This window comes from Anastrepha obliqua, chromosome 5, assembly GCF_027943255.1.
Source record: "Anastrepha obliqua isolate idAnaObli1 chromosome 5, idAnaObli1_1.0, whole genome shotgun sequence".
Classification (NCBI taxonomy): Eukaryota; Metazoa; Arthropoda; class Insecta; order Diptera; family Tephritidae; genus Anastrepha; species Anastrepha obliqua.
The window spans coordinates 20,365,356-20,388,459 of record NC_072896.1 but is presented as its reverse complement, the minus strand read 5'-3'; the positions used below and the strand labels follow the sequence as shown (position 1 = coordinate 20,388,459).

The 23,104-nt window shown below is 34.3% G+C and overlaps 2 protein-coding genes across 6 annotated transcripts in view; one reads left to right on the top strand and one right to left on the bottom strand.

The window, feature by feature from the left end:
- LOC129247288 (uncharacterized) overlaps nucleotides 1–23,104 on the bottom strand; it is a 98,788-nt gene that overhangs the window by 25,782 nt on the left and 49,902 nt on the right. Inside the window, exon 1 of one of the 5 annotated variants that reach the window (XR_008582547.1) lies at nucleotides 9,918–10,272. The exons of the other annotated variants lie outside the window; for them this stretch is intronic. The gene's annotated coding sequence lies outside the window, so the exon portion shown is untranslated. Of the gene's footprint in view, nucleotides 1–9,917; nucleotides 10,273–23,104 lie in introns of those variants that run through there. 5 annotated transcript variants of the gene reach the window in all.
- Nucleotides 18,087–22,136, top strand: LOC129247548 (uncharacterized protein K02A2.6-like). Its single transcript, XM_054886708.1, has one exon. The coding sequence runs from the start codon at nucleotides 18,087–18,089 to the stop codon at nucleotides 22,134–22,136; it is 4,050 nt and encodes a 1,349-aa protein (XP_054742683.1).

Below are 23,104 nucleotides of genomic sequence, written 5' to 3'. Positions count from 1 at the left end.
ATCGGTCGGAAATTCTGGCGAAAGAGTCAGAGATTTCGTTACCCGCGGTACCCACGTGTCCTGGAGCCCATGTTAGCATCAGGATATTATGTCTACCGATATAGTTCAGCCTGGATTTACAGGACTCGACTACCCTTGAAATGGTTGGGGGCTGTCTAAGGTAATGAGCGCAGCTTGGCTTTCGCTGCAGACACATATAGATCTGCCTCTATATCTGTTTTCCACAAAAAATTTCAAAGACTTACACTTCGTACAACTGTATTACGAAAATCGACGCTCTGTGAAACGTGTTAATCGCGCGCTCAGGCCAACTTATGGTATACAGCGATGAGACCCATTTTTGCCGTAATGATTACCGTATTTGGGGTGAAGAGCAACCCGAAGCCATTCAAGAACAGCCATAACATTAATTGAAAAAAACCGTTTGGAGCGGCCTATGGGCTGGAGAAATCATCGCCCCATATTTCTTCAAAGGCGAGACTGGCGCCAATGTAACGGTGAATGGCGAACGCTATCGCGCCATGATAAACGACTTTTAGATGCCGGAAATTGAAGCCAGTAATCTCTACAACATTTGTTCCAATAAGATGACAGACGGCGCTACTTGCCATACACCAGTGAAACAATGGATTTACTGCGTCATTATTTCGGTGAGCCTGTGGGTTGACCATCAAAATCGTGTGATATCACACCTTTGAACTTTTATGTGGAGTTATGTAAAGTCTAAATGCTTGGTGGATTAACCAGCTTGAATTGAGGCATTGGAAGCCAACATTACCAAAGCTGTTCACGAGATACCGACCGAAGTCCTCCAGCGAGACATTCAAAATTTGGGTTTTACGGATGGCCGAATTACGTTGCAGTTGCGGGCAACATTTGAAAGATATTATCTTTAAAAAATAAATGTTTGATGTAAATTTGAAAGGGATTATCTTTAAAAAGTTAATGTTTGATGTAAATTTGAAAGGGATTATCTTTAAACAATGAATGGCTCTACACAAAAATAATAAAGATTGCCCAATCAATTTGTCAGTTGTACGCTCTTTTTACAATAATCGCAATATTTGTACATATTTCCATATGAGCATTTCCATCATGTCGAACATGACCATCGTACAAATTTAAACTGAAAAAAAAACTTAATCTAAAATCTGATTGATTAGTCCGCGTCGATGCTAAAGTTGATTTTGCATAAATTTTGCGCTTTCAAGATAATTACAACAAATCAAGCCATTCGCACGGGACAAAAACAGAACTGATTTCTCCGGCCAATAATTCAAACTCTGATATCAGCGAACCTGGACCATATTACAATGTGATTAATCTTTAGAATGATGCGCATTTATGTTTCTTAAAAATGGGTTTGATTGTACCCAAAAATGATGTATCCTTTTTTTAAATTAAAGTTTCGTCTCTGTCGCACGTGACATTTTTTCCCACCATAATATTTATGAAATGCTTAGTAAAAATGATTTTGAATTTAACAAAAGTATTCAATGTACAGGGTGCGTCATCTTTATGTCAGTATGAAAACACTGAATAATTTTGAAAAAAAAACAACTGATGTGTTTAAAAAAACAAAAACGGTTAGATAAGTTTATTGAATTGATATTCTGTAGCTAATGGCCAAATTTTATTATTCCTCATTCAGTAATGTCCAGAAGGAAAAATTGCACACCCGAAAAACGCACCTTCATAAAAAAATTGATTGCTGATGGAAAAACTTATATGGAAGTGCAAATTATCATTGGTTGCTCACCAACAAGCTAGCAATGTCGGCAAGAGAAGTTAAGTCTATCCTCAGATACTCAAAGTAGTTTCTATTTGCGGCTGCTACTGAGATAAAAGATGCCTTAAAAGTGTCTTCGAGCGTTGAGACTGTTCGTCGGCGTTTGCGTGAGCACGACCTGGCTGCCCACAGTCCAAGAAAAGTACCGCTGTTGACAAAAACACATGTAGAAAAGAGACTCGATTCGCCAAATAACATATAAATTGGCCTTCTAGCAAATAGCGCAACATTTTATGGTCGGACGAGTCAAAAATTGTCTTGTATGGTGGAAAGGTATTGCTCCAATATGTAAGACGACCACCTAATACCGAATACCAGCCAAAGTATACAACAAAAAAAAAATCATGGTGGTTCTAGCATTATGGTCTGGGCATGCTTTTCTTGGCTAGACGTGGGACCCATTCATTGGGTTAAGGAAATGATGACTGGCATTTCATATGTTGATATACTCAAGGACATCATGCTGCCATATGTCAAAGACGAAATGCCGCTTGTTTGGACGTTCCAGCAAGACAACGACTCCAAGCACACGTGCAAAGTTGCTAAAAGATGGTTTGGGGAGAGTCAGATCAACGTAATGGAATGGCCGCCACAGTCACCAGACATAAACCCCATTGAAAATTTGTGGGTTGATGTCAAGGAGGCAGTAGGCCAATGCAAGCCAACATCTAATACGCAACTATGGGACGCTGTAAAGAGCGCATGGGAGTCGATTTCGCTTGAAAGATATCAAAAACTTGTTGACTCAATGCAACGCCGTTGTGCTACAATTCTAAAGAATAAGAGTCATGCAACAAAATACTAATTTGAATACTAAACAAAACCCCATGTAAAAATAAAAATAAAATCACCATCATATAAAAGTTTTGACAACATTTTTCTTACAATTTGTTACACTACTAAGTTTTGGACCGCTCGAAATTCGCTACAGTTTTTGTAAATATAATTTTACCTTACTGAAATAAGATAAACGTTGGATTTTTTTTTTTGGGATTTGTTTGACATTTGGGCTATAAGAGGGAAAAAATAAAATTTTTTATAAAAGCGATTACATGCACTTTTTTCCATTTTACGTATGTGCACTACTGAAATTTTGGCCGCAGCTGTATTTTCGAATTTTTTTTTATTTATTTTTTTTTTTCAAATAATAACAACAAATTTAACAAAAACATTTTTTGTGCAGTATTAAATGTAATAAACAAAAAGAAATTTAAATAAATATACAATAGTATCAGGAATATCTCTAAAGGGGTTATGCATACACAGATTAAATTTGATTGCTTCCCTATTAAAATATGCTAAGACAGTGAAAATTTACTTTTTATATTTTGTGAGAAGAAATTCATATAACTTTAAAATTAAAGGAATTTAATATTTACTGAATTCAAGTAATGCATAGTTTATTTTTATAATAATTAATAATATTTACGCAGTGTATCGGCCATTGAACTGCAGTCCATCACTTTTGTGTGTTCATAGTACAAATACACGTGCCCGATTTACTACACAAAATATTTAAAGGAGAACAGGTTATTTCAAAAACTATGCAGGAGAGAGCAAAAGAAAAGATATACAGATATTTTTTTTATTTGAATTTACATATCAACTTAATGGAATATAAGTTTGCTGCGAGGGAAAAATAAGAGAACAGAAACAATGAGTGATAACCCAGCAGGGGAGAGCAGCTAAACAGCAATGCCATTGGGGTGATGACTGAGCCAATTGCACACCAACACACTTACGTATGTACATAAATATGTACAAAAAAATTTATGAACACAACAAACGAATTAGAAAAGCAAGTTTTGAAATTATGTAAAAATCGAACAAAACAAAAAAAAAAAACCAAAACAAAAAACGAATAAACATATGTTTACATCCATAGAGGTATGCACACTTGTATTCACTAGATATTCGTAGGTGCGCACATACATATTTAAATATTTAGGGTCGGGCGAAGGTAAGCAAATAAGCTTAACACTCAAATGATTTGCCTCACATGGAAGTTTGTTGTGAGCGGCGCGATGAGCTGAATACTTAGTTTCAAGTAAGAATAATGAAGAAACAGATATTTTCCTACTTAAATTGAAGTCTATTGAAAGTTTTTAGAATATTTATGCGTTTCAAAGGGAAACTTTATAGATCAGCATTAAGTATGCAATACATAAATATACCAATACAATCACAATGTCGAGGTTATTCTATGTATTTGAACTTCTCTGGCTAACTGCTTGTGCGACGAGTTTTATTGAAATAAGTAGAATTACTTGTAAAAGCATACAAGATATGTCTATTGTGTGCCATAACCTTTACGAAATATTGTACTACGAAATAGGTTCCGTGTGGAAAATGATTTTTAACCTGAGTCAGCAAACACTTTTTTCCCATTAATTGATGTAATAAAGTTACCTAGAGCTCAGAATTAATTGAGTCACTTTATATCTTTTTCCAACATTCGCAATATTTTTCATGCATCTTTACTTTTCTACTTTTTCTGGTTAATTTCTATTTATTTATTAAGTTAATGAATAAATATATTCATTGTTTAACAAAAAAATTATAAATGAAAGTTTCATATTAATTTTTATAGAAATATAATTCATTGTATAAAAAAAAATTTATAATATAAAGTGTCAAACTTTGTACAAAAATCACAAAAATTTAATAAAAATTCTAATTTTTCATCCGATTTTTTACAAATTTTCTAGTATGCAATTTTGTAGCCTATTCAATTTCAGTGCATGATTTCATAAAGTGAAAGATTGAAGCCACTCAAAAACGCATTAATTAAAAAAAAAAACTTTTCTACATACGATGGTGAAAATTGTCTTCCATACAAAGTATAGTACATTCGACAAGTTTTATTATATGGAAGAAAATGGCTAGCAAAAAAATGTATTTTATTACACTATTTTATAGCACTTTATTACACTAAAATTGCTACGCTACAGGACAGATGGATACGGTATTCTCAACAGAAGTCTATACACTCTTTAATGTAGCAGACTAGCTAATTGAGAAAATGTGGTGGGGTAGTAGTATTGGAATTTGTAGTAACAGTCAAGATGCACTAACTAAGAGTCCTTACTAACCCACGCTGCTCTTCGAAATCAGTCGGTGGGTGTAAGACAAAACTGAACAGCGTTGCAAAACACAACAAAGTTTGTCTTATTTGGGTGCCTGCTCATTGTGGTATTACGGGCAACGAATTGGCTGATAAACTGGCTAATGAAGGCTGTGCAAGTATGCCACTAGGCCCTGAACCCTTTATAGGTGTCAATGCTGCATCGACTCAACTATGGAATAACGACTTCATACGGTCTACTCATAGAAGACGTTGGTCTGAGTTGGCTCCTGCAGAGTCGCCAAGTGTAAAAAAACCAAACAGGAAACTAGCCACCTTTCTCCTAAAACTTAGTAAGAAGGACCTGAGAGTACTGAAGGGTGTAATCACAGGGCACAACGCCTGTGGTCGGCATATGACTACCATGGGAATCATTGACGACCCAATATGCCTAGGAGGACGCTGCAGACCATTTTCGCTACAGCTGTCCGCAGTTTTCTAGAATCAGAATTAGGCTGTTAAGGTCCAATGTACTGAGTATGGATAAAGTTCATTCACCTATGAATCCAAAAGATTCGCGTAAGAGTGACCTCAAACCAAAATTTCAGTCTTACTGTATCTATCCTGTCTCTCCATTTCTTCCATTGTTATCTATCAGTGTACAGTACAATGGTCTTCCTGACTGAGTGCTTGGACTTATCCAACCGCCCACAAATCAACAATATGCAATAAAATTGAATGCGTTATAAAACTGCATACCAAAACTTATCTTAAAAAATGCTGATTAAAAAGTTAGAAATTTTGGTGAAAATTTGGAGGATAGCACAAAATTTGATAAAATGATTTATATGGTTTTTGGTGTGTAATGAGGTGAACTTTTGTAAAAAAAAATATATATATATACGCTGAAAAAATATTCCGCACACCTAATTTATTGTCCATGAGTGTACATACCTACGCGTCCCTCACATGAATATGAAGTATTATAACTTTCCTCACGTAACTCGTTAACGGATAAGTACCTAAGATCTGGCAATGTTCGTCAGAACTAGCGTGCGATAGAAATTAATTTTAATGAGTTTTTTTTAATTTTTATATTTTTAGGCACTAAGTTTTTTTTTTCAATAAAAATTTCTTTTTAAAAATAATTCATTCAGTTAATTAACTCTATGAAATATCATTGAAATTTTTGCTTCGAAAAGTAAAGCGGTTAAAAGTTTCCTATATTAAATAAAAAATGCAGTGTTCTAATCGAAAACATTTTTGTTATGTTTGCTGATTGTTTGTACCTTAAAAAAACCTACGACATATTTCACGAAGTGCTGTTATTGGATTTGAAAATTACTTTTTTATGGCTTAGAATTTGTATGGCTCGTATACCGAATTTGTGGTGTGCTACTGCAATGGTTTATGATTATTGTTATGGCTAGTAGAATAGAGTTGTGGGTCTAAAAGGCAAATTCTTAAGTAGATGCAGCCGTTTATTTGGTTGCCACATAAAGAACGTTCTTCTTTCTATGCTATACAAAGGCTAAGGCCCTTATTCGTCGATTTGAAGGTGCCTATTTAAATTTGATGTAAAGTGCTTCCGTTGTTAAATAAAAGCGGTTTTTTTATGCATTTAATTAAGTGTTTTATTTATTTGTATATAATTGTTGAATTTTTCAGTTTTCAGCAAAATTAGTTGGTTCACGTTTACAAAAATGGAATTTGGTGGCAGAACAGTGCTAGAGAAAACAAAATCAAATTTTGTATTCAATTGGCGTTCCAATTAGTGCTAATTTATTCAAATCGGCGAACTTTTACTTATTTTATTGATTTTTTTTTTAATTGTTTTGAGATTATCAAACTTTTGAGTTGTACAGTGAAGTCGTTAGCGTAATTGTAAGGGCAATACGTAGCGATTTAAAGTTTCCGCCCGGCCACTCTCAAATTCGGCCTCTCTTTTCGAAACTTTAAGGTATCACTTCAAGGCACCGGTTTTCAGTCCACAGAAGACATGAAAGAGAACGGAATTTGATTCTGCAAAACATATTTGATGATTGGCTTATAAATGGCTTAGGTATTATTTCAGAGGAGGCCTACCTAGAAGGAGATATGAATTTGTATGAATACTAAATAATTTGTTCTTTAATAGCCAGTCGACAGACAATGACAAACCTCCGAGTTTCTTTCTGTCATGAAAGTGCTCCTCATTAAAAAAATATCCTCCGTTCGGAATCGGCTCGAAACTTTAGGTCCCTCCATTTGTGGAACAACATCAAAATGCACACCACAAATAGGAGGAGGATCTCGGCCAAACACCTAACGAAAGTATGGGCACCAATTATTTTATTATTTTTATTTATTGACCAATTTGTGGTACTTTTTTGATAGTATGTAAAGAATTCTTGGACGCATTGAAGCCAAGCGGATTTTACAAAAATCGTCAGTAGAGTCCAAGCAGGTGTTTTGGTAGAAAGCGATGTGTAAGTAAAATATATTGATTTCTGAGCCATGCATTATCTTCTTTGTTGCATATTCTCGTTTTACAACTATTATATTTGAATGTTTTGTGTGACATGGCTTTGTATGACGGAACTGGAATCGTAGAAATCGTCATAACGCTATGAAAAGTTGTCCAAGGAAGTCATAGGTGTCCTTCAAAAACGAGCAATCAGACACTTAATGTATTAAAAACTATTAACGTCCGGCGATAGTATAACAAACCTACCACACAGTACAACACCCCCACCAGACAGTGGCCGACTTTTGTCTGCTCCGCCAAGGCGTGCCGCACGATTATGGCACTCTCTATACATATGCAGATAAGCAATTCGACTGTCAGTCGAACTCGTTGTCGCAACCGATGCAACAAACTCATTCTGATAGGGCTATATGCATGATGCAAAGAATAATGAGATGGCGCCCATCGTGGTCCCGTTACTTTGCGCTCAGCGAATTTGACAACTAGTTACGTGATTTTAGCTCCAGTATGGCCAGATTACCATTTTCGTAACTTGATTTATCATTTTTTTTTGTTATATTTATTATTTTTTGTCTCGGAGTTTTAGTTCATTCCACATGACATTTTTCTAGCCTATTCTAATTAAAAGTAATGTTTATAATTTTGTAAAATATACATTTTTTAATAATTATTTAAATAATTCACTCAGTTTTATTTAGCTTTACTTTTTTTAACATCTGGTGGCATTGCCCGCGATTGCCGGTGTTGTTGGTGTTCTTCTGCTTTCGGCAGTCACATCTCTCTCTCGCTACTGCAGAGTTGCCTAGCTTTGGGTATAAAAACGCACTAAATGCCCATTTAAAGAAAATAAAATACGAAATTTTTATTGAATTACTCAAAGAACTTTGTATGCGTGACAAATTGTCTGTAGAATGTGCGTTTTTTTTAAATAAATGTGTTATGGTTATGTACAATTTAATTTATGAGTTTTTTTGTTAAGCGAAACTCTTTTATTAAGGGAACGACTTTTTTGCTATATTCGAAGTTATGTAACTAGATAAGGTACTCTTTTTGTAAAAAACGTCAGTATGGTTTCTTTAGTATTTTCTGTATAGTATAGTATAGTATAACTCTTAATGTCCTATGTCTCACTAAGGATTGATGACCGGAAGAAACGATTACACCTCTATGGTTTTAATTCGCATTCAATAAATTCAAAGGCTTTTTAAAATGTGTAAAAAGGTTTTCAATCTTAAGAAGAGTTGAGAGAGGGGCATTTAATATTTTTGCATAGCCTTAAATGGAGCCAAAAATTAAATTTGCACTTTCAAATTATCAAATTTTATAGGAGTAAAAAAATTTTCATTAGCACTAAAATCTTCTCAGAGTGACCTTTTTTAATTTTTTTTTGTTTAATAATACAGTTTTTTTCAACCTAAAGTTTCGCTAGCCTTAAATTTAAAACAAAAAGGAACAAACACCAAACTTAAAAATTGTCACATTTTCGGTATAAAAAGCACTAAATTTATTGCGAAGAGCAAATGGTTGGCAATACTGCACAACTCAGCAAACGTGACGTCACGTACGCTCTGATGGGCGCAATCTTGTTTCTATCATTCTTGGGCTATATGTAGGTCGTTAAATACTTTCAACTATGAAAAAAAATTCGAAATTTCTCTCATTTGAGGGGAAGCCTTTACAACCGTCAGAGTCATATGAACGCGACTACCACTTCCTGATTAACGCTGTAACCGCTGTCCAAGTCACATTAGTCGATTCACACCAACCAAACAAAAAGTAACACTGGGCAAGAGCATTTGCAATGATTTGTACGAAATATCATTGCCACGGATTTGATAAAATGTAAAGCTTAAACACCTTTCGACATCACCATAAAAGCCTTAATTCAGGTTTACACACAGAGACATCTAGAAAGGAGGCACTGTAAATTCCCTCTTGATGTTTTATTCGTGCTCACTAGGGCAAAATTCTTTTCGGCAACATTCGTTGCTTTTGACGTTTACTTCTTTAAGTTTGACAATACGAATAAGAAGCCTAAAGCGTGTCGCCAGTACGAGAAACCAAAACCCCCCCAAAAAAAAAAAAATGTTCACCTGTGTAAAACGGGACTTGGCTAAAACTCCATACCAAGCGTTCTAGCTTCTATGGCTTTCAACGCTTTATTCAGCTGACAAACTTAGAACGTTTTTCTAGTTTTACAATTTATCTTTTTTTTTTCTAATTCAGCAAATTGCCGTCGCTAGTACGCAAAAGTGAATAAATCTTTCGTACAAAATTTCTGCCGCACGGACATAATGAGAGGCTATAAATTGTAGCTTTCTGTAGCAGACTAAAGGCTTTATACATATTTTGTTCAACTTTAGATTGAAGAAATCATATATATAATTTGGAATCGCTATGTGAAAACTCATTCTATATCAAACGACTCGAGAAGTTTCAAGTAACTTCAAGTAACAGTTCCACAAAACACTCTTACATAGAGATATTCACACTTAACATATAAAATACCATTTGAATTCATGAAAATTCAAAATTTATTATAAAAGATAACATTCCGTGGGAATGTTACTTCATTTTTCAATCAGCAACACACTAACCTAAACATCTTGATGCCGCCGCTCCTTTGTTGATGCCAACAGTAACGACTGAAATAATCTCACTTCACTGATATTTTAATTTTTTCGCTAGTATTTCTACTTTTAATTTTCTGATATAAATTTCTTAATTTCACTATTTTCTATATTCTTATCGCTTTGCGCGACGGTTATCACATGTGTGAACTAATAATTTTTTATTTTTTTGTACACCCCAAAATGAATATTTGCTTTCATCAACTATCACAAATAAAAGCACACACGGAACTTAAATTTAATGAATTGAATCGCAGCACTATTTACTATTCCTTTTCTTTTATTTATTTTAAAATGCGATTGTTTTTAATGTACGAGCAGAACTGCAAAACCGACGCTTCAACTAGATCGCACACATAAGACTGGTCTAAGCGTATTATTGTCGCTAGACACACGGCATTCAATCGATCGTTTTTTGTTGTCTCTCCCGCAACCCGAACGAAGGAGGCGTCAATGGTAGCCGAACTAATGGAGTACATTGTCTATATGGCTGCAGACCATGACGAATGCTTGTAAGTGAGCAATACCAAATACTCGTCTAAAAGCATAACAGTTTGTGAGGCACTGTGAAATACTCTCATGGTGCTTATGTGCATACAGTTGTGTGACAGATAATTGGAACAATGGTCTGCAATGCAGGAATGCGATGCGAACGAAAGTAAAATTTGAGAAATTCAATTAATTATAAATATCACAAAATTATAAATTATCACAAAAATAGTTGCGCTTGGTGGCACGTAATACATAATACTGCAATAAATAAAAAAAAAATTAAGTTAATAAGATTACGCACTTTAAGAAAGAACAACACTGCAATTTTCATAACGAAAGCAAAGAAAAAAACAAAAAAAATTAAAAAGGCCAATCCGAGGTGAGTTCAACATTTGCTTATAATTTGAATGAGTTCGAATGTTTGCCTCATAGTTGGTTGGTTCAAGTGGTGATTCATCCAGTAACCAACTACCGCTTCTGCACCATTTTATTGCCACAACCTCGCTTCATGGTTATTTACAGCATGACTATATCAAGTATCAAGTCTGTGCAGGTTAAGGGCGTCAGGTTGTTGACGTCTAAGCCTGACAAGACTCGCGAACAGCGGTTTGCCAAGGGTTGACATTCTCTTCTTCCATGAGACAGGACATTCACAGAGGAAACCGAAAATCGTTTCCTTTTTCTCTGGCCGTTTACAATGTGACTCATAATACTTTTGCGTACTGTATCCAGGAGCGATTTAAATTGTTTTAGCATTGGGTGAAATAAGTTTTGGCAGATGAAATTCGTCAATACGTACCACAAAGTCTCTAAAAGTTGGCTAAGATTAGCGGTGTCTGGTGGAAAGATTGCTCTTATCGATTCTTTTACTATACCCTGAACATTTTCAATCGAATTCAGAAGATATTTTTTATTATCTTGTTGACAGCATAGAATTCTGAGAAGTTTTAAGAGTTTCAACATAAAGTCTTATGCATTGTAGTGCCCCTCCACCATTATATGAAAATTTTGTTCATTCCTTTATGTTGCCATCATCGTATTCCATACCATCCCCAGTACATGAACATCAAATAATGAAAAAGGTTTTTTCGAATAGCAGTCGTCCCTCGGCAGGCAATGGCAAACCTCCAAGTGTATTTCTGCCATGAAAAATCACCTTATAAAAACCACTTGCCGTTCGCATTCTGCTTAAAACTGTAGGGCCCTCCATTTGTGGAACAACATCAAGACGCACACCACAATCAAGAGGAGGGGCTCGGCCAAACATTTAACAGAAGTCTACGCCCCAATTATTTATTTTATTTTTATGACATAAAACTTTCCTAGTCCGTTATAGCGTGATAAAAGTCCCGATCTGAGTTAAATTTTTTAATGTTAATTTTTGTTTCATCAGTCCAAAAAAATATATATACATACATATATTCCACTATATTTTAGACCAGCCAGCATTTTTGTCGCAAATTGTAAGCTTCGTTGCATGTTCTATTTTTTTTTTAATTTACACTTTTCTGAAATTTTCGAAAAAATTTTCCGAATGTTTGATATATCTAAATCAAGGTTAATTTTTTATGCAAAGATGAGTTAAATGGATATTTTTTTTAAATATCATATGATGCTCCTTTTCAGTTTTCTGATGGGCATTCCATTGGTAGGAAGCCTTTCTGCTGCATGTTTGACTATTGCATTCGAAATTGTAAGCATCTCCCCGACTTTTCTTTGAGTTTCTATGTGAGTTTCCTCCTTTACACAAATATTGGATATTTTACAGGGTCAAGACGAGCACCGCAAATAGGAGAAGCAACGCGGCCTCTACACAATTTTCAATAAACTATGGATTTTCAAACCAACGGAAATAGGGGATGTATGTAGACTTTTATAGATGGCTGTAAATGTATATGCACAAGTCGCAAAGCGTTACCTCTAGCCAGTCGGAGTTTTTATGTTAATTTTAACTACACCCGCTCTAATTTCTTTTTTTTTGGTATTGTTGTTCTTATTAATTTTGCACACAACTGTATGTATTGATGTATTCAAAAAATGAGAGCATATTCATTGTGCATACAGAAACCTAGACCAGCCCTTAGGATCGCGTACATACATACATATAGATATGCCTATCATACTCGTGGTTGAAACTTAAAAAAAAAATACGATTCCCACACATACATACATAAATACGCATGTGTGTAATTATTACAACGGAAGATCTAACTCGTTTTAATGTGAAATTTCCTGACAAAATTGCTCAATGGATTAAATAACAAAAGACTGAAGGAAGTGTTGAAGTTTTATTTTAGATATTTTTTAGTGTAATTAATGATAGTGGCGTTGCGCTATAACCTTGATATGAGTATCACTATGATCAAAAGGGACAAAACACGCCAAATGTACCCACATAAACACTTAATCGCCTTGATTTTGAAGAAATTTATATAGTTATTTATTTATATTTTGGCTATATTTAAACATTTTCGATGTTTTTAAATATTTAAGTATAAAATGCTTAGAGTTTTTTTTTTTAAATTATACCAACTATTTATGGAGAGAAACTTTTTTCGTATGGAGAGAGAATTTTTTATCAGAAAATGTAATACCAAAAAAGAAACAGTAAAGTACATTTTTTAGAAAGAATTTTTTTGAAAAAAAATTTAAAATAAATTTTTTTGAAAGACTTTTTTCTAATTTAAAATACAGTTTTTAGAAAGACTGTTTTCTGATAAATGTATTCTTTCCGGTAACAAATAATCAGAATGTTTTTTCTAAAAAATTATTATACATTTTGTTGTTTTTTTTTTTTCAAATAAAATTTTTCGATAAAAACTAAAAAAAAAAAACAAAAACAAAATTTGTTGCAAATTTGCTCAAACAAAAATGTTGAGTTTTTTTCATTGAAATTATATCAACTTTTTATAAAGAGATAAAGTTTCATGATGGAATTTTGATTTTTTCGAACGCACTCTTCCACTAAGCTTGTGTGTTACAAATTTATTTATTCAAAATTTGAAAAAAACATAGTTTTTAAATTAAAAAAAATTATTTTAAGATATTCAACTTTTTTTTTAATTTACAAAAAAAATTGTTCGCACTTAAAATGCAGAATTTGTCGAAAATAATGTCGTTTAAAAATGAAGTAAAGTTATTTTTAATGTTATGAACCCATTTATTTTAAAATCTGGTGAAAAAATTTTAACATATTTCAAAAAAAAAAGTTTTAAGAAATTAAACAAATTTTCTTTTTAATTTAACAAAAAATTGTGCGCACTTTAAATGCAGAATTTGTTGAAAATTAATTAATTAATAAGAATTTTCAAATTTAATTTTAAGATATGAAAACGCAAAATTTGTTGAAAATAACGCCAATACTAACGAGTAGTGGAAGACTATACATAGTTATATGTAAGTATATCCATTTGTGGAACAACGTCAGACGCACACCACAAATAGGAGGCGGAACTCGGCCAAACACCCAATAAAGGGTGTAGGAGCCAATTGTGTATGTATACATATATATAAATATATATATATATATAAAATTTGCGATTACTTCTATTAAATGGCAAACAAAATAAAAAAACTCCAAGCAAAATGTAAAAGGCCGACAATGCGCTGCCAAACAGAACTTTGCGCTATTCGAAACATTAAAGCGCCTCAGGCACGTCACGTTGAGTAAAGCTGGCATTTGGCCAACTTTCATACATTGCAGTACATTTCTATTCGTTTGTGACAGTTATCGAAACAAAGCAAGGCACTGGGCCGCCAGCACCTTTAGTTCGAAGTTTTGTGTGCTTAGTGGCTTGAAGCGAATGTGTCAGTGTTGGTGTTTCTAATGTTTGCGAAAAATTCTGGCAAACAAAACTTGGTGTGCTATTCATAATTGATTTTGTTTACACAAGACCGGGTTTTCAACAACAAAAACAAAGAAATAAATAAAAAAAAAAAATAAAAAAAAAATAAATTAAAAAAACAATAAATAAATAAAAAAAATAAAATAAACAAAAAAAAATATATATATATATATAAACACACCACCATTTGTATTGAATCGCTTTGAGTGCAAACAACAATTTGCCTTTTTGGGTGTGGCTCGTATTGAAAAAACCATAGTTTTGGATTCCTTTTTCGTTCCATAGTTATACGCTTAAATCAATGGTTCGCCAACAGTGGCGTTTAAAGCATACCGCTTAATTTTTTTGTATGATACAATGGACCAATCAACATGATTATTTTCTTAAATCTTTTATCTAATTACACCCAAACATGGGATTCAACGAGAAGGACTCTTTCTATGCTGAGCTTTCATGCAATATTTATCAAGGGAAGGGACTATATTACAATGTTTCGCATGACGAACTTGTATTTTCAATTTTTGTACGGCATTCATATTTCCTAGTACTATAAAGTAATTTGGATAGCCTTCTCCAAATTGGCTGAAGGCCGTTTGCGGTTAAACTCATTCTAATTGTCGAAAGCTGAATTAAGCTCATCAACGAACTTTTGTCTTGATAATCCATGTGGCAAATCGCACTAATTCATGGCACGCAAATTTCCACTCGATTTTTGTAACAAATTACTTTGAAGTAATGGCAAACAATCCAAACCGCGCTTAACTGGGTTTTATGGTAGTCAAAAATTTCAGACTTGCTAATATTTTTCTAGTTCCCGAATAAATGCTTTATTTGGAACAAAATTCTCAACATCGTATGCAAAAAAACAAAAACAAAAAACCAAAAATCAAACCGATTTTTAAGTGTCTTCAAACTTTCATGTTTGTACTAAAATTGAGTAGAGAAACAAAACTGCATACCTAAAAAGATTCTGAAAATTCTGATTAAAAAACTGAAATATTGACGGTAAGTTTTTGTAAATTTTGTACAAAGTTTGGAACTTTGATTTATCAGACTTTTGTTATTAAAAAAATTTAGCTTCAAAAATATTGTGAATATTGTAAAAATAAGAAAAAATTTGATGGGAATGACATAATAAAATAAAAATAATAAAATTTTTAATAAAAATATAAATTTTTGAAAAATAAAATATCTAACAAAAAAAAAATTTATTAAAAAAATCTTTTTTTAAAAAGTATATTTTATCCTTAACATTTAAAGTAATGAAAATAACTTTGAGGGGACACAAAAAAAATTCACAAAAATATAAAATTAAAAAAAAAAATTAAAAAAGGATTCCAACAAAAAAATACTATACAATTTTGAACGAAAAAAGTTTTTTTAAAAATTATTTTTTTTACAAAGTATATTTAATCCTAAAAAATGAAAATGAAAAAATAAGACAAAAATTTGGGGGAAATGACAAAAAAAAATTAATATAAATTTTGAACAAAAAAATTAAATTTTAAAAACATAAAAATAAAAATTTCGACAATAAAATGAAAAATTAAAAAATAAGAATAAATTTTGAGGCGAATGGGAAAACAAAAAAACTGTACAAAAATTTTAAAGAAAAATATATAGGTTTTGAACAACAATGTAAAGTTTTTGAACAAAAATGTAAAAATTTGAACAAAAAATTAAAAAAATTTCAAAGAAAACCTTTTTTAATAAGCAAATTTTGTCTTAAAAAATCAACAGATATTTTCCAAAAACAAACTTTTTTTAAAAGGATATTTTATCCCAAAAAAATTTAAAGTTAAAAAAAAATAAGAAAAAAAATTTGCGGGCGATGACAAAACAAAATTAACAAAAATTTTGGACAAAAATATAAGATTTTGAAAAAATAAAATTTCCTACAAAAAAATAAAATTTTGAAGAATGAAATTAATTTTTTTCCAAAAAACCTTTTTTTAAAAAGTATATTTTATCCTAAAAAATTAATAGACTGATAGACGAAATTTGAGGGGGATGGCAAAAACAGTAAAAATGAGCAAACATTTTGAACAAAAATGTAAAATTTCGAAAAAATAAAAGTAAAATTTCCAACAAAAAAATAACATTTTTAACAAAAAAATTAAAATTTTTCCGAAGAAAACTTTGATAAAAAAGAGTTTACAAAAATTTTGAACAAAAATATAAAATTTTGAAGAAATGAAACTAACAACGAAAAAATAAAATTTTGAACCAAAAACCATAAAAAAGTGTTCCAAAAAACATTTTTTAAAAAGTATATTTTATCCTAAAAAAATTACGAAAAAAAATTTCAAAAATATTGTATAATATACATCTATATAGTTAAAAACAATTGAAGATACTGGGCTTAAAAAGCAGCACCAAAATTTTCAAAATTAGTAAATTTTTTTTGAAATTTTTTCACTTTAATTAATTTCTATGTCTAAAAAGTCTACTTCCAATGTCTAAGCAACTTGGGCCACTTGACATGGAGTCACGCAAATGTGTACTTTCGAATAATACTTTCATTTAGTGTACAATCGACTTGATTGATCGAATTAACAATAAAAATGTGATAAGGCTGACGTTTGCTGGAAAGCGACTTCCGGAAATGCCTCCGATTACGTTTTAAATATAGACAGGCAAGTGTATATAGTAAATGTACCCGGCAGGAAAACTTGAACCAAACTGAAACTAATTTCAGGCTCAGCACTCAGCACAAGCAACAAATAAAACGATTTCATGCCGTGAATGGGTTAGCTCTGTTTTCTTCAGAGAGATTATGTGGATCCCAAACATCTGCTTTGCTTGTTTTACCAATTTGTTGCAAATGTGTTTGGATGACCAACCAAAGTTGGCTAAAAATAGTTTACAGTTCCTCCATTGTCACACACGGATTTGCTTCCACTTCACCCTTAAAACGTCATTATCTACAGTTATTGGTTGTGGTTGCTGTAGCAGCATAAACATTCCTAATATTTACGAGTACACGGAGAATGCTACTGAAGTATCAGTCCGGATATAAATTCGGGTAGTTCCGGTTACGTAGAATCGACTGTCGTGAATGTAAAAAAGGTTGGTCTTCTTGATGTACCTGATCTTAGCTTAGAAACCACCCTTGGCATTGACGAACCTCTAAGGCTTTTGAGTAAACATCCCTGCCCCTTATCCCTTGTGAAACCTCAAAAGCATGCAATGTCGGAATGAGCCTCTTCTGGTATTTGGCTAGCCATTTAACTCAAAATGGCGAAAGAAAATTTAAGGTTTAAGTGTGCACAACTAAACAAGTCACTTTAACTTTGAAATGTCTCTGGCACGACTTCAACTACGCCATGAACTTATAAACGGTAAAGCAGCATTGACATGCGCAGAAACGACATTACTTTTCGGCTCCTCTAATATTTTATATACGCATGAGTTTCCTTGCACACCACTGTTCGTCTAAATTTGTGGCTCTCATCAAATTTATTACATGTATGTATATTATGTGGATATGTACGTGTGTATGTGAGCTCCGCGCTTGTTTTATGTGCGTGAAAAATTAGAATGAGGTTGTTGTATATGCAAATTAAAATTTACTAACAACAATGAATTGTATTCTCTCAGTGTAAACTAACCTTATTATATGATATATTTGACATAACTTTTGTACATTTGGCAATGCTGAATTATATCTATTAGAAATAAAGAGTCATTAAGTTTATAGCAATCAATGCGTGTATATCTCAACGGCAGCCGAATTGCGTGAGTACACACATACAGCAAACTTAACAACTGGCGACGAGGAAAATTTTAAACGTTTACAATGGCTGAAGAATTTTACAAGAAATTGTTGGAGGAGCAACGTGTCTTCACAATGAACGTTCTAAAGGAGCAGAAGGCGTGGATGGACAACTTTGCGAAACGGTCTCCAGGTCAAGATAGCACTCCCGTTCCAGCATTTGTTCAATTCAACAGTCAACACCAGAAATGGGACTCATACTTGGAGCAACTAAAACAACACTTCTCTGCTTACGCGGTAATTGACGCCAACAAGCAGAAATCATTTTTCTTATCTTGGTTGGGCAGTGACGCATACGAAACCCTCAAAAAGCTTGTCGGCGTTGACGAGTTACAGAAGCAAACATTTAATGAACTTTCTGCAAAACTAACGGAGTTTTATAAGGAAAAGGTTCATGTAGTTGCAGCTCGTTATGAATTTCATAAGGCTGAAATGGGTAATCGTACATATAAAGAATGGATTGCCGAACTACGAAGCATAGCCCGGCAATGTGATTTTGTTTGTAAAAAAGAAAATTGTCTACATGATTTTTCAGACGATATGATTAGGGACAAATTAATTTTGAAGTCACCGCATGATGCAGTTCGTACAGCTGCATTACAAAAACAACAACCAACATTGGCAGAAGTTCAGCTAATCGCTGAGTCATTTGAAACAACAACGAAAACAGTAAGTACAATCAAAGACAGAACGGACACTGCAAATGCAATAGACAGCAACGGAATTTATTCGATGACAACGAAAAACACAGAAAAATTTAGCATGCGTAACAAAAACAAAAAGAACCAAAAATCAAAATACCGTTCATGCACAGGTTGTGGAGTTTCACATAATCGTGATGATTGCAAATTTAGAAGCGCTGTTTGCAGAGGCTGCGGTAAAACAGGCCATATCATAGCTGTGTGTTTATCGAATGAAAAAAAGCAGGAACAAAAGCAGAATAAAGGGAGTAAAAACATCAAAGGTGAGAAAGGTGACAAAATAGATTACATTTCAACGGCATTTTCGGTAGCTAGCGCAGCTAGCAACAAAAGTAAGAAACAGTTTGTTCAAATTGTGGTCAATGGAAAAGAGACTCGGTTTCAAATGGATTCGGGCGCGGAAGTCTCAGTTATAACACTAGACACTTACGAAATGTTAAATAAACCGCCAGTAAAGCAATGCTCGCGTGTACTATATGGGTACGGTCATACGCAAATAGAAACTTTAGGAGAAATCGCTGCCAAAATACAATACGGGTCAGTAGAAAAAATACTGCCTCTTGTTGTTTCTAACGTGCGTGGTTCAAACAATCTATTGGGCGTAGATTTATTTGAACAATTAGGCTTTAAAATTGTGCAAGTTGATAGCGTGACCGCCAAGTCGAACGCAAAATTACATACAATTTTGTCCACCTTCGCGGACGTGTTTACTCCAGCACTTGGTACAATGAAGTCAGTCAAAGCCTCGATCAGACTTAAGGAGAATGCAGTGCCTAAGTTCATTAAAAGTAGGCCAATTCCTTTTGCTCAATTACAAAAATTTAAAGATGAAGCTCAACGGTTATCACAAGCAGGTATTTGGAAGCAAATAACTTTCAGCGACTGGGCATCCCCCATCGTCCTAGCAACAAAACCGGACGGATCGATACGCATCTGTGGAGATTTTAAAAAAGGTGTTAACCAGCAGATTGATGTAGATCAATACCCTCTACCCACAAGAGAGTGCCTATTGCATACCATTCGATACGGTAAATATTTTTCTAAAATAGACTTGCGTGATGCATACCTACAAATGGAGCTCGATGAAGATTCCAAAAAAGTGCTGGTGGTCAACACACCGCTCGGTTTATTTCAATACCAGCGATTACCGTATGGGGTAGCAAGCGCGCCAGCCATGTTTCAGAAACATCTCGAGCAACTATTATGTGGAGTCGACGGATGTGCAAATTATATCGATGACATCATTGTGGCCGGTGCGAGTGAACAAGAACATATTGAACGCTTAGCCAAAGTTCTGCATATACTCCAATCCGCGGGCATAAGATGCAAAAAGGAAAAATGCGAGTTCCTAAAAACAAAATTAACTTACTTGGGGCGTGAAATAAGCGCAGATGGCATTCTGCCCGACGAATCTGGTATTCAAGCAGTGAAGAACTTACGACGGCCCAAAACCTTGAAGGAGCTTGAGGCATTTATGGGTAAAATAAACTATTACCACAATTTTATTCCGAATTACTCTCAACTCGCAGCACCCATGAACAAATTGAGGCGAAAGGGGGCGTCATTTCAGTGGAAGTTCGAACAAGAAAACGCGTTCAATTTGCTAAAGCAGCACATCATTAAAGCTACGATGTTGGCTCATTTTCGAGAAGACTTACCTATAGTCGTGGCCACTGATGCATCATCGTATGGGGTGGGAGCCGTGCTTTCACACATCAATCCAGACGGGACTGAGCAGCCGATCGCCTTTGCCTCCAAAACACTCAACCGACACCAAGAGAACTATAGCCAAATCGAAAAGGAGGGCTTGGCGATAATATTCGGAGTTAAAAAATTTCACCAGTTTTTATACGGGCGGAAGTTTACGCTGATCACGGATCACAAACCGTTAGTCAGCATATTTAGTCCCGATAAAAACCTCCCAACAATGACGGCTCAACGTATCCAGCGATGGGCTATTACGCTCATGGGGTACCAATTTCAAATAAAATACCGAAAAACAACAAATCACGCAAACGCTGACGCGTTATCGAGGTTACCATCGGGTCCAGATGAAGACTTCGACAATGGTGAAATTAACCAAGTTGTCGCTATACAAACGCCAATTGATATTGAGGTCATACGGAAAAGCACCAACAGTGACAAAATACTTCAAAGAGTTAAAAAATATATTCAGAAAGGATGGCCGCATAAGTTGAGTCCAAACGACCAGGATCTCCGGCCATATTTCAATCGTAAGTTGTCCTTGATTACTCAAAATGACTTGATTTTATTACAGCGTGATGTCACACGGGTTACTATTCCATACTCATTACGTGATCAAGTTTTGCGTCGGCTTCATGATGGACATTGGGGTGTGGTAAAAATGAAACAACTAGCACGACAACATTGTTGGTGGGATGGCATCGATAATGATATAGCGAGAATAGCAGCTGGATGCGAAAACTGCAAACTAGCGGGTCCAAGTGATCGGCGGGAATATTCAAACTGGCCTGAACCACAAGCACCTTGGCAGAGGGTTCACATTGATTTTGCTGGTCCGGTATTTGGTTCTATGTGGCTTCTGTGCATAGACGCGTTCTCGCAATTTCCATTCGTTTACAAACTAGCAAATACAACGACGGAATCAACGATTTTCGCATTAACTACCCTTTTTGCTAGTGAGGGTTTGCCAGAAACTATAGTAAGTGACAATGGCCCACAACTTACGGCCGATGCGTTCAAAACATTCTGTCACCAAAATGCTATTAAGCACATCACGATTGCACCGTTTCACCCACCTTCTAATGGACTGGCTGAAAGATTTGTGCGTACTTTTAAAACAGCTGTAAAAAAGAACATAGATGACGGCTTGCAAGTAAATGAATCGGTTCTTAAATTTCTTTCATCCTATCGCACTATGCCAAACGCAAAAGGCATATCACCAGCACATCTTTTACATGGTCGTCCTGCACGTACTCTCTTTTCGCAAATGTTTTCAGTGGAAAATGACAAAACTGACTTTAAACAAACTTCAATCAAATTTTCACCTAACGAAAGTGTCTACATTCGCAACTATGGCCGCGGAGAAAAATGGTTAAAAGGGGTCGTGGACAGACATCTTGGGAAAGTCATGTACGTAGTAAGAACTAGTATGGGCTACTTTAAACGACATCAAAATCAAATGAAATTTCGCCTTGTGAACGACGCAAAACCAGTTGAAGACAGCAGAGGAAAAACTGATTCAGTTACCAATATATTGCTACCTGATACTATGGTGGATACTGCTAATGAGCATTCTCAGGAACAACCAAGAAGTCCACTAGAAGTGCGTCGAAGTGGCCGTATTCGTAGATCGGTACACCGCTACCAAGCTGAAGATTTTCGCAATTAAAGCGGAGGATGATGTTGTATATGCAAATTAAAATTTACTAACAACAATGAATTGTATTCTCTCAGTGTAAACTAACCTTATTATATGATATATTTGACATAACTTTTGTACATTTGGCAATGCTGAATTATATCTATTAGAAATAAAGAGTCATTAAGTTTATAGCAATCAATGCGTGTATATCTCAACGGCAGCCGAATTGCGTGAGTACACACATACAGCAAACTTAACAGAGGTAAAGGTTGCTTGGGGGCTAAATTGAATTGCAGACTCCCGACGTGCGATAAAATCTAGAAATATTCTATGTATTGCACATCCATACCTTCATATATATACTTACATACACACACATCTATAAGAGCACGTAGAGAGCAGCAAGTGCGCATACTGTAAACAAATAGACGCGATTGAACGAGCGACGTTCCAGCGCAATTGAAAGGAATTTCAAGTGTTAGGGACACGAGGGTTAAAAGAGGAGGCATTTTTTTTGCTGTTTTTTTTATTCAAGGACATTCGAGGGCAACTGTAGTGTGAGAAAAGCTACTACGAGATAAGGTAATGTGTCAATTATTGTTTGTGAAAAGATATAGCGCGGAACGTAAGCGTGTCTGGAATGTAATTGCAAAATATGCATACGAAGAAACATTATTTCGAAGTGGAACACATTAATTGCGCTGTCACATTTTAATATGTATGTATGTATATATAAGTAGATATGCTTAATTACATGGGAATTCCGTATCATGCAGCCTTGCATAGAAGTAATGAGTTGGAGGGGAGAAGGGGAGAATTTCAGAAGAAATAGAATAATGATAGCTTACGGTAATAATTAAAATTTACACCATTTGATAAAAAATTGTTGGTGCCTTGTTGGTAAATTAAAAGCCTAAGGTGAAATGTTAATGAAATGCTAATAAATCTTAAGGGGACCGGTGGTATAGAAATTTCAAGAAATCGATTTTTTGTTT

What these genes read in the sequence shown, in the direction of transcription:
- LOC129247548 (XM_054886708.1), top strand. Translation starts at nt 18,087, where the DNA reads ATGGCTGAAGAATTTTACAAGAAATTGTTGGAGGAGCAACGTGTCTTC.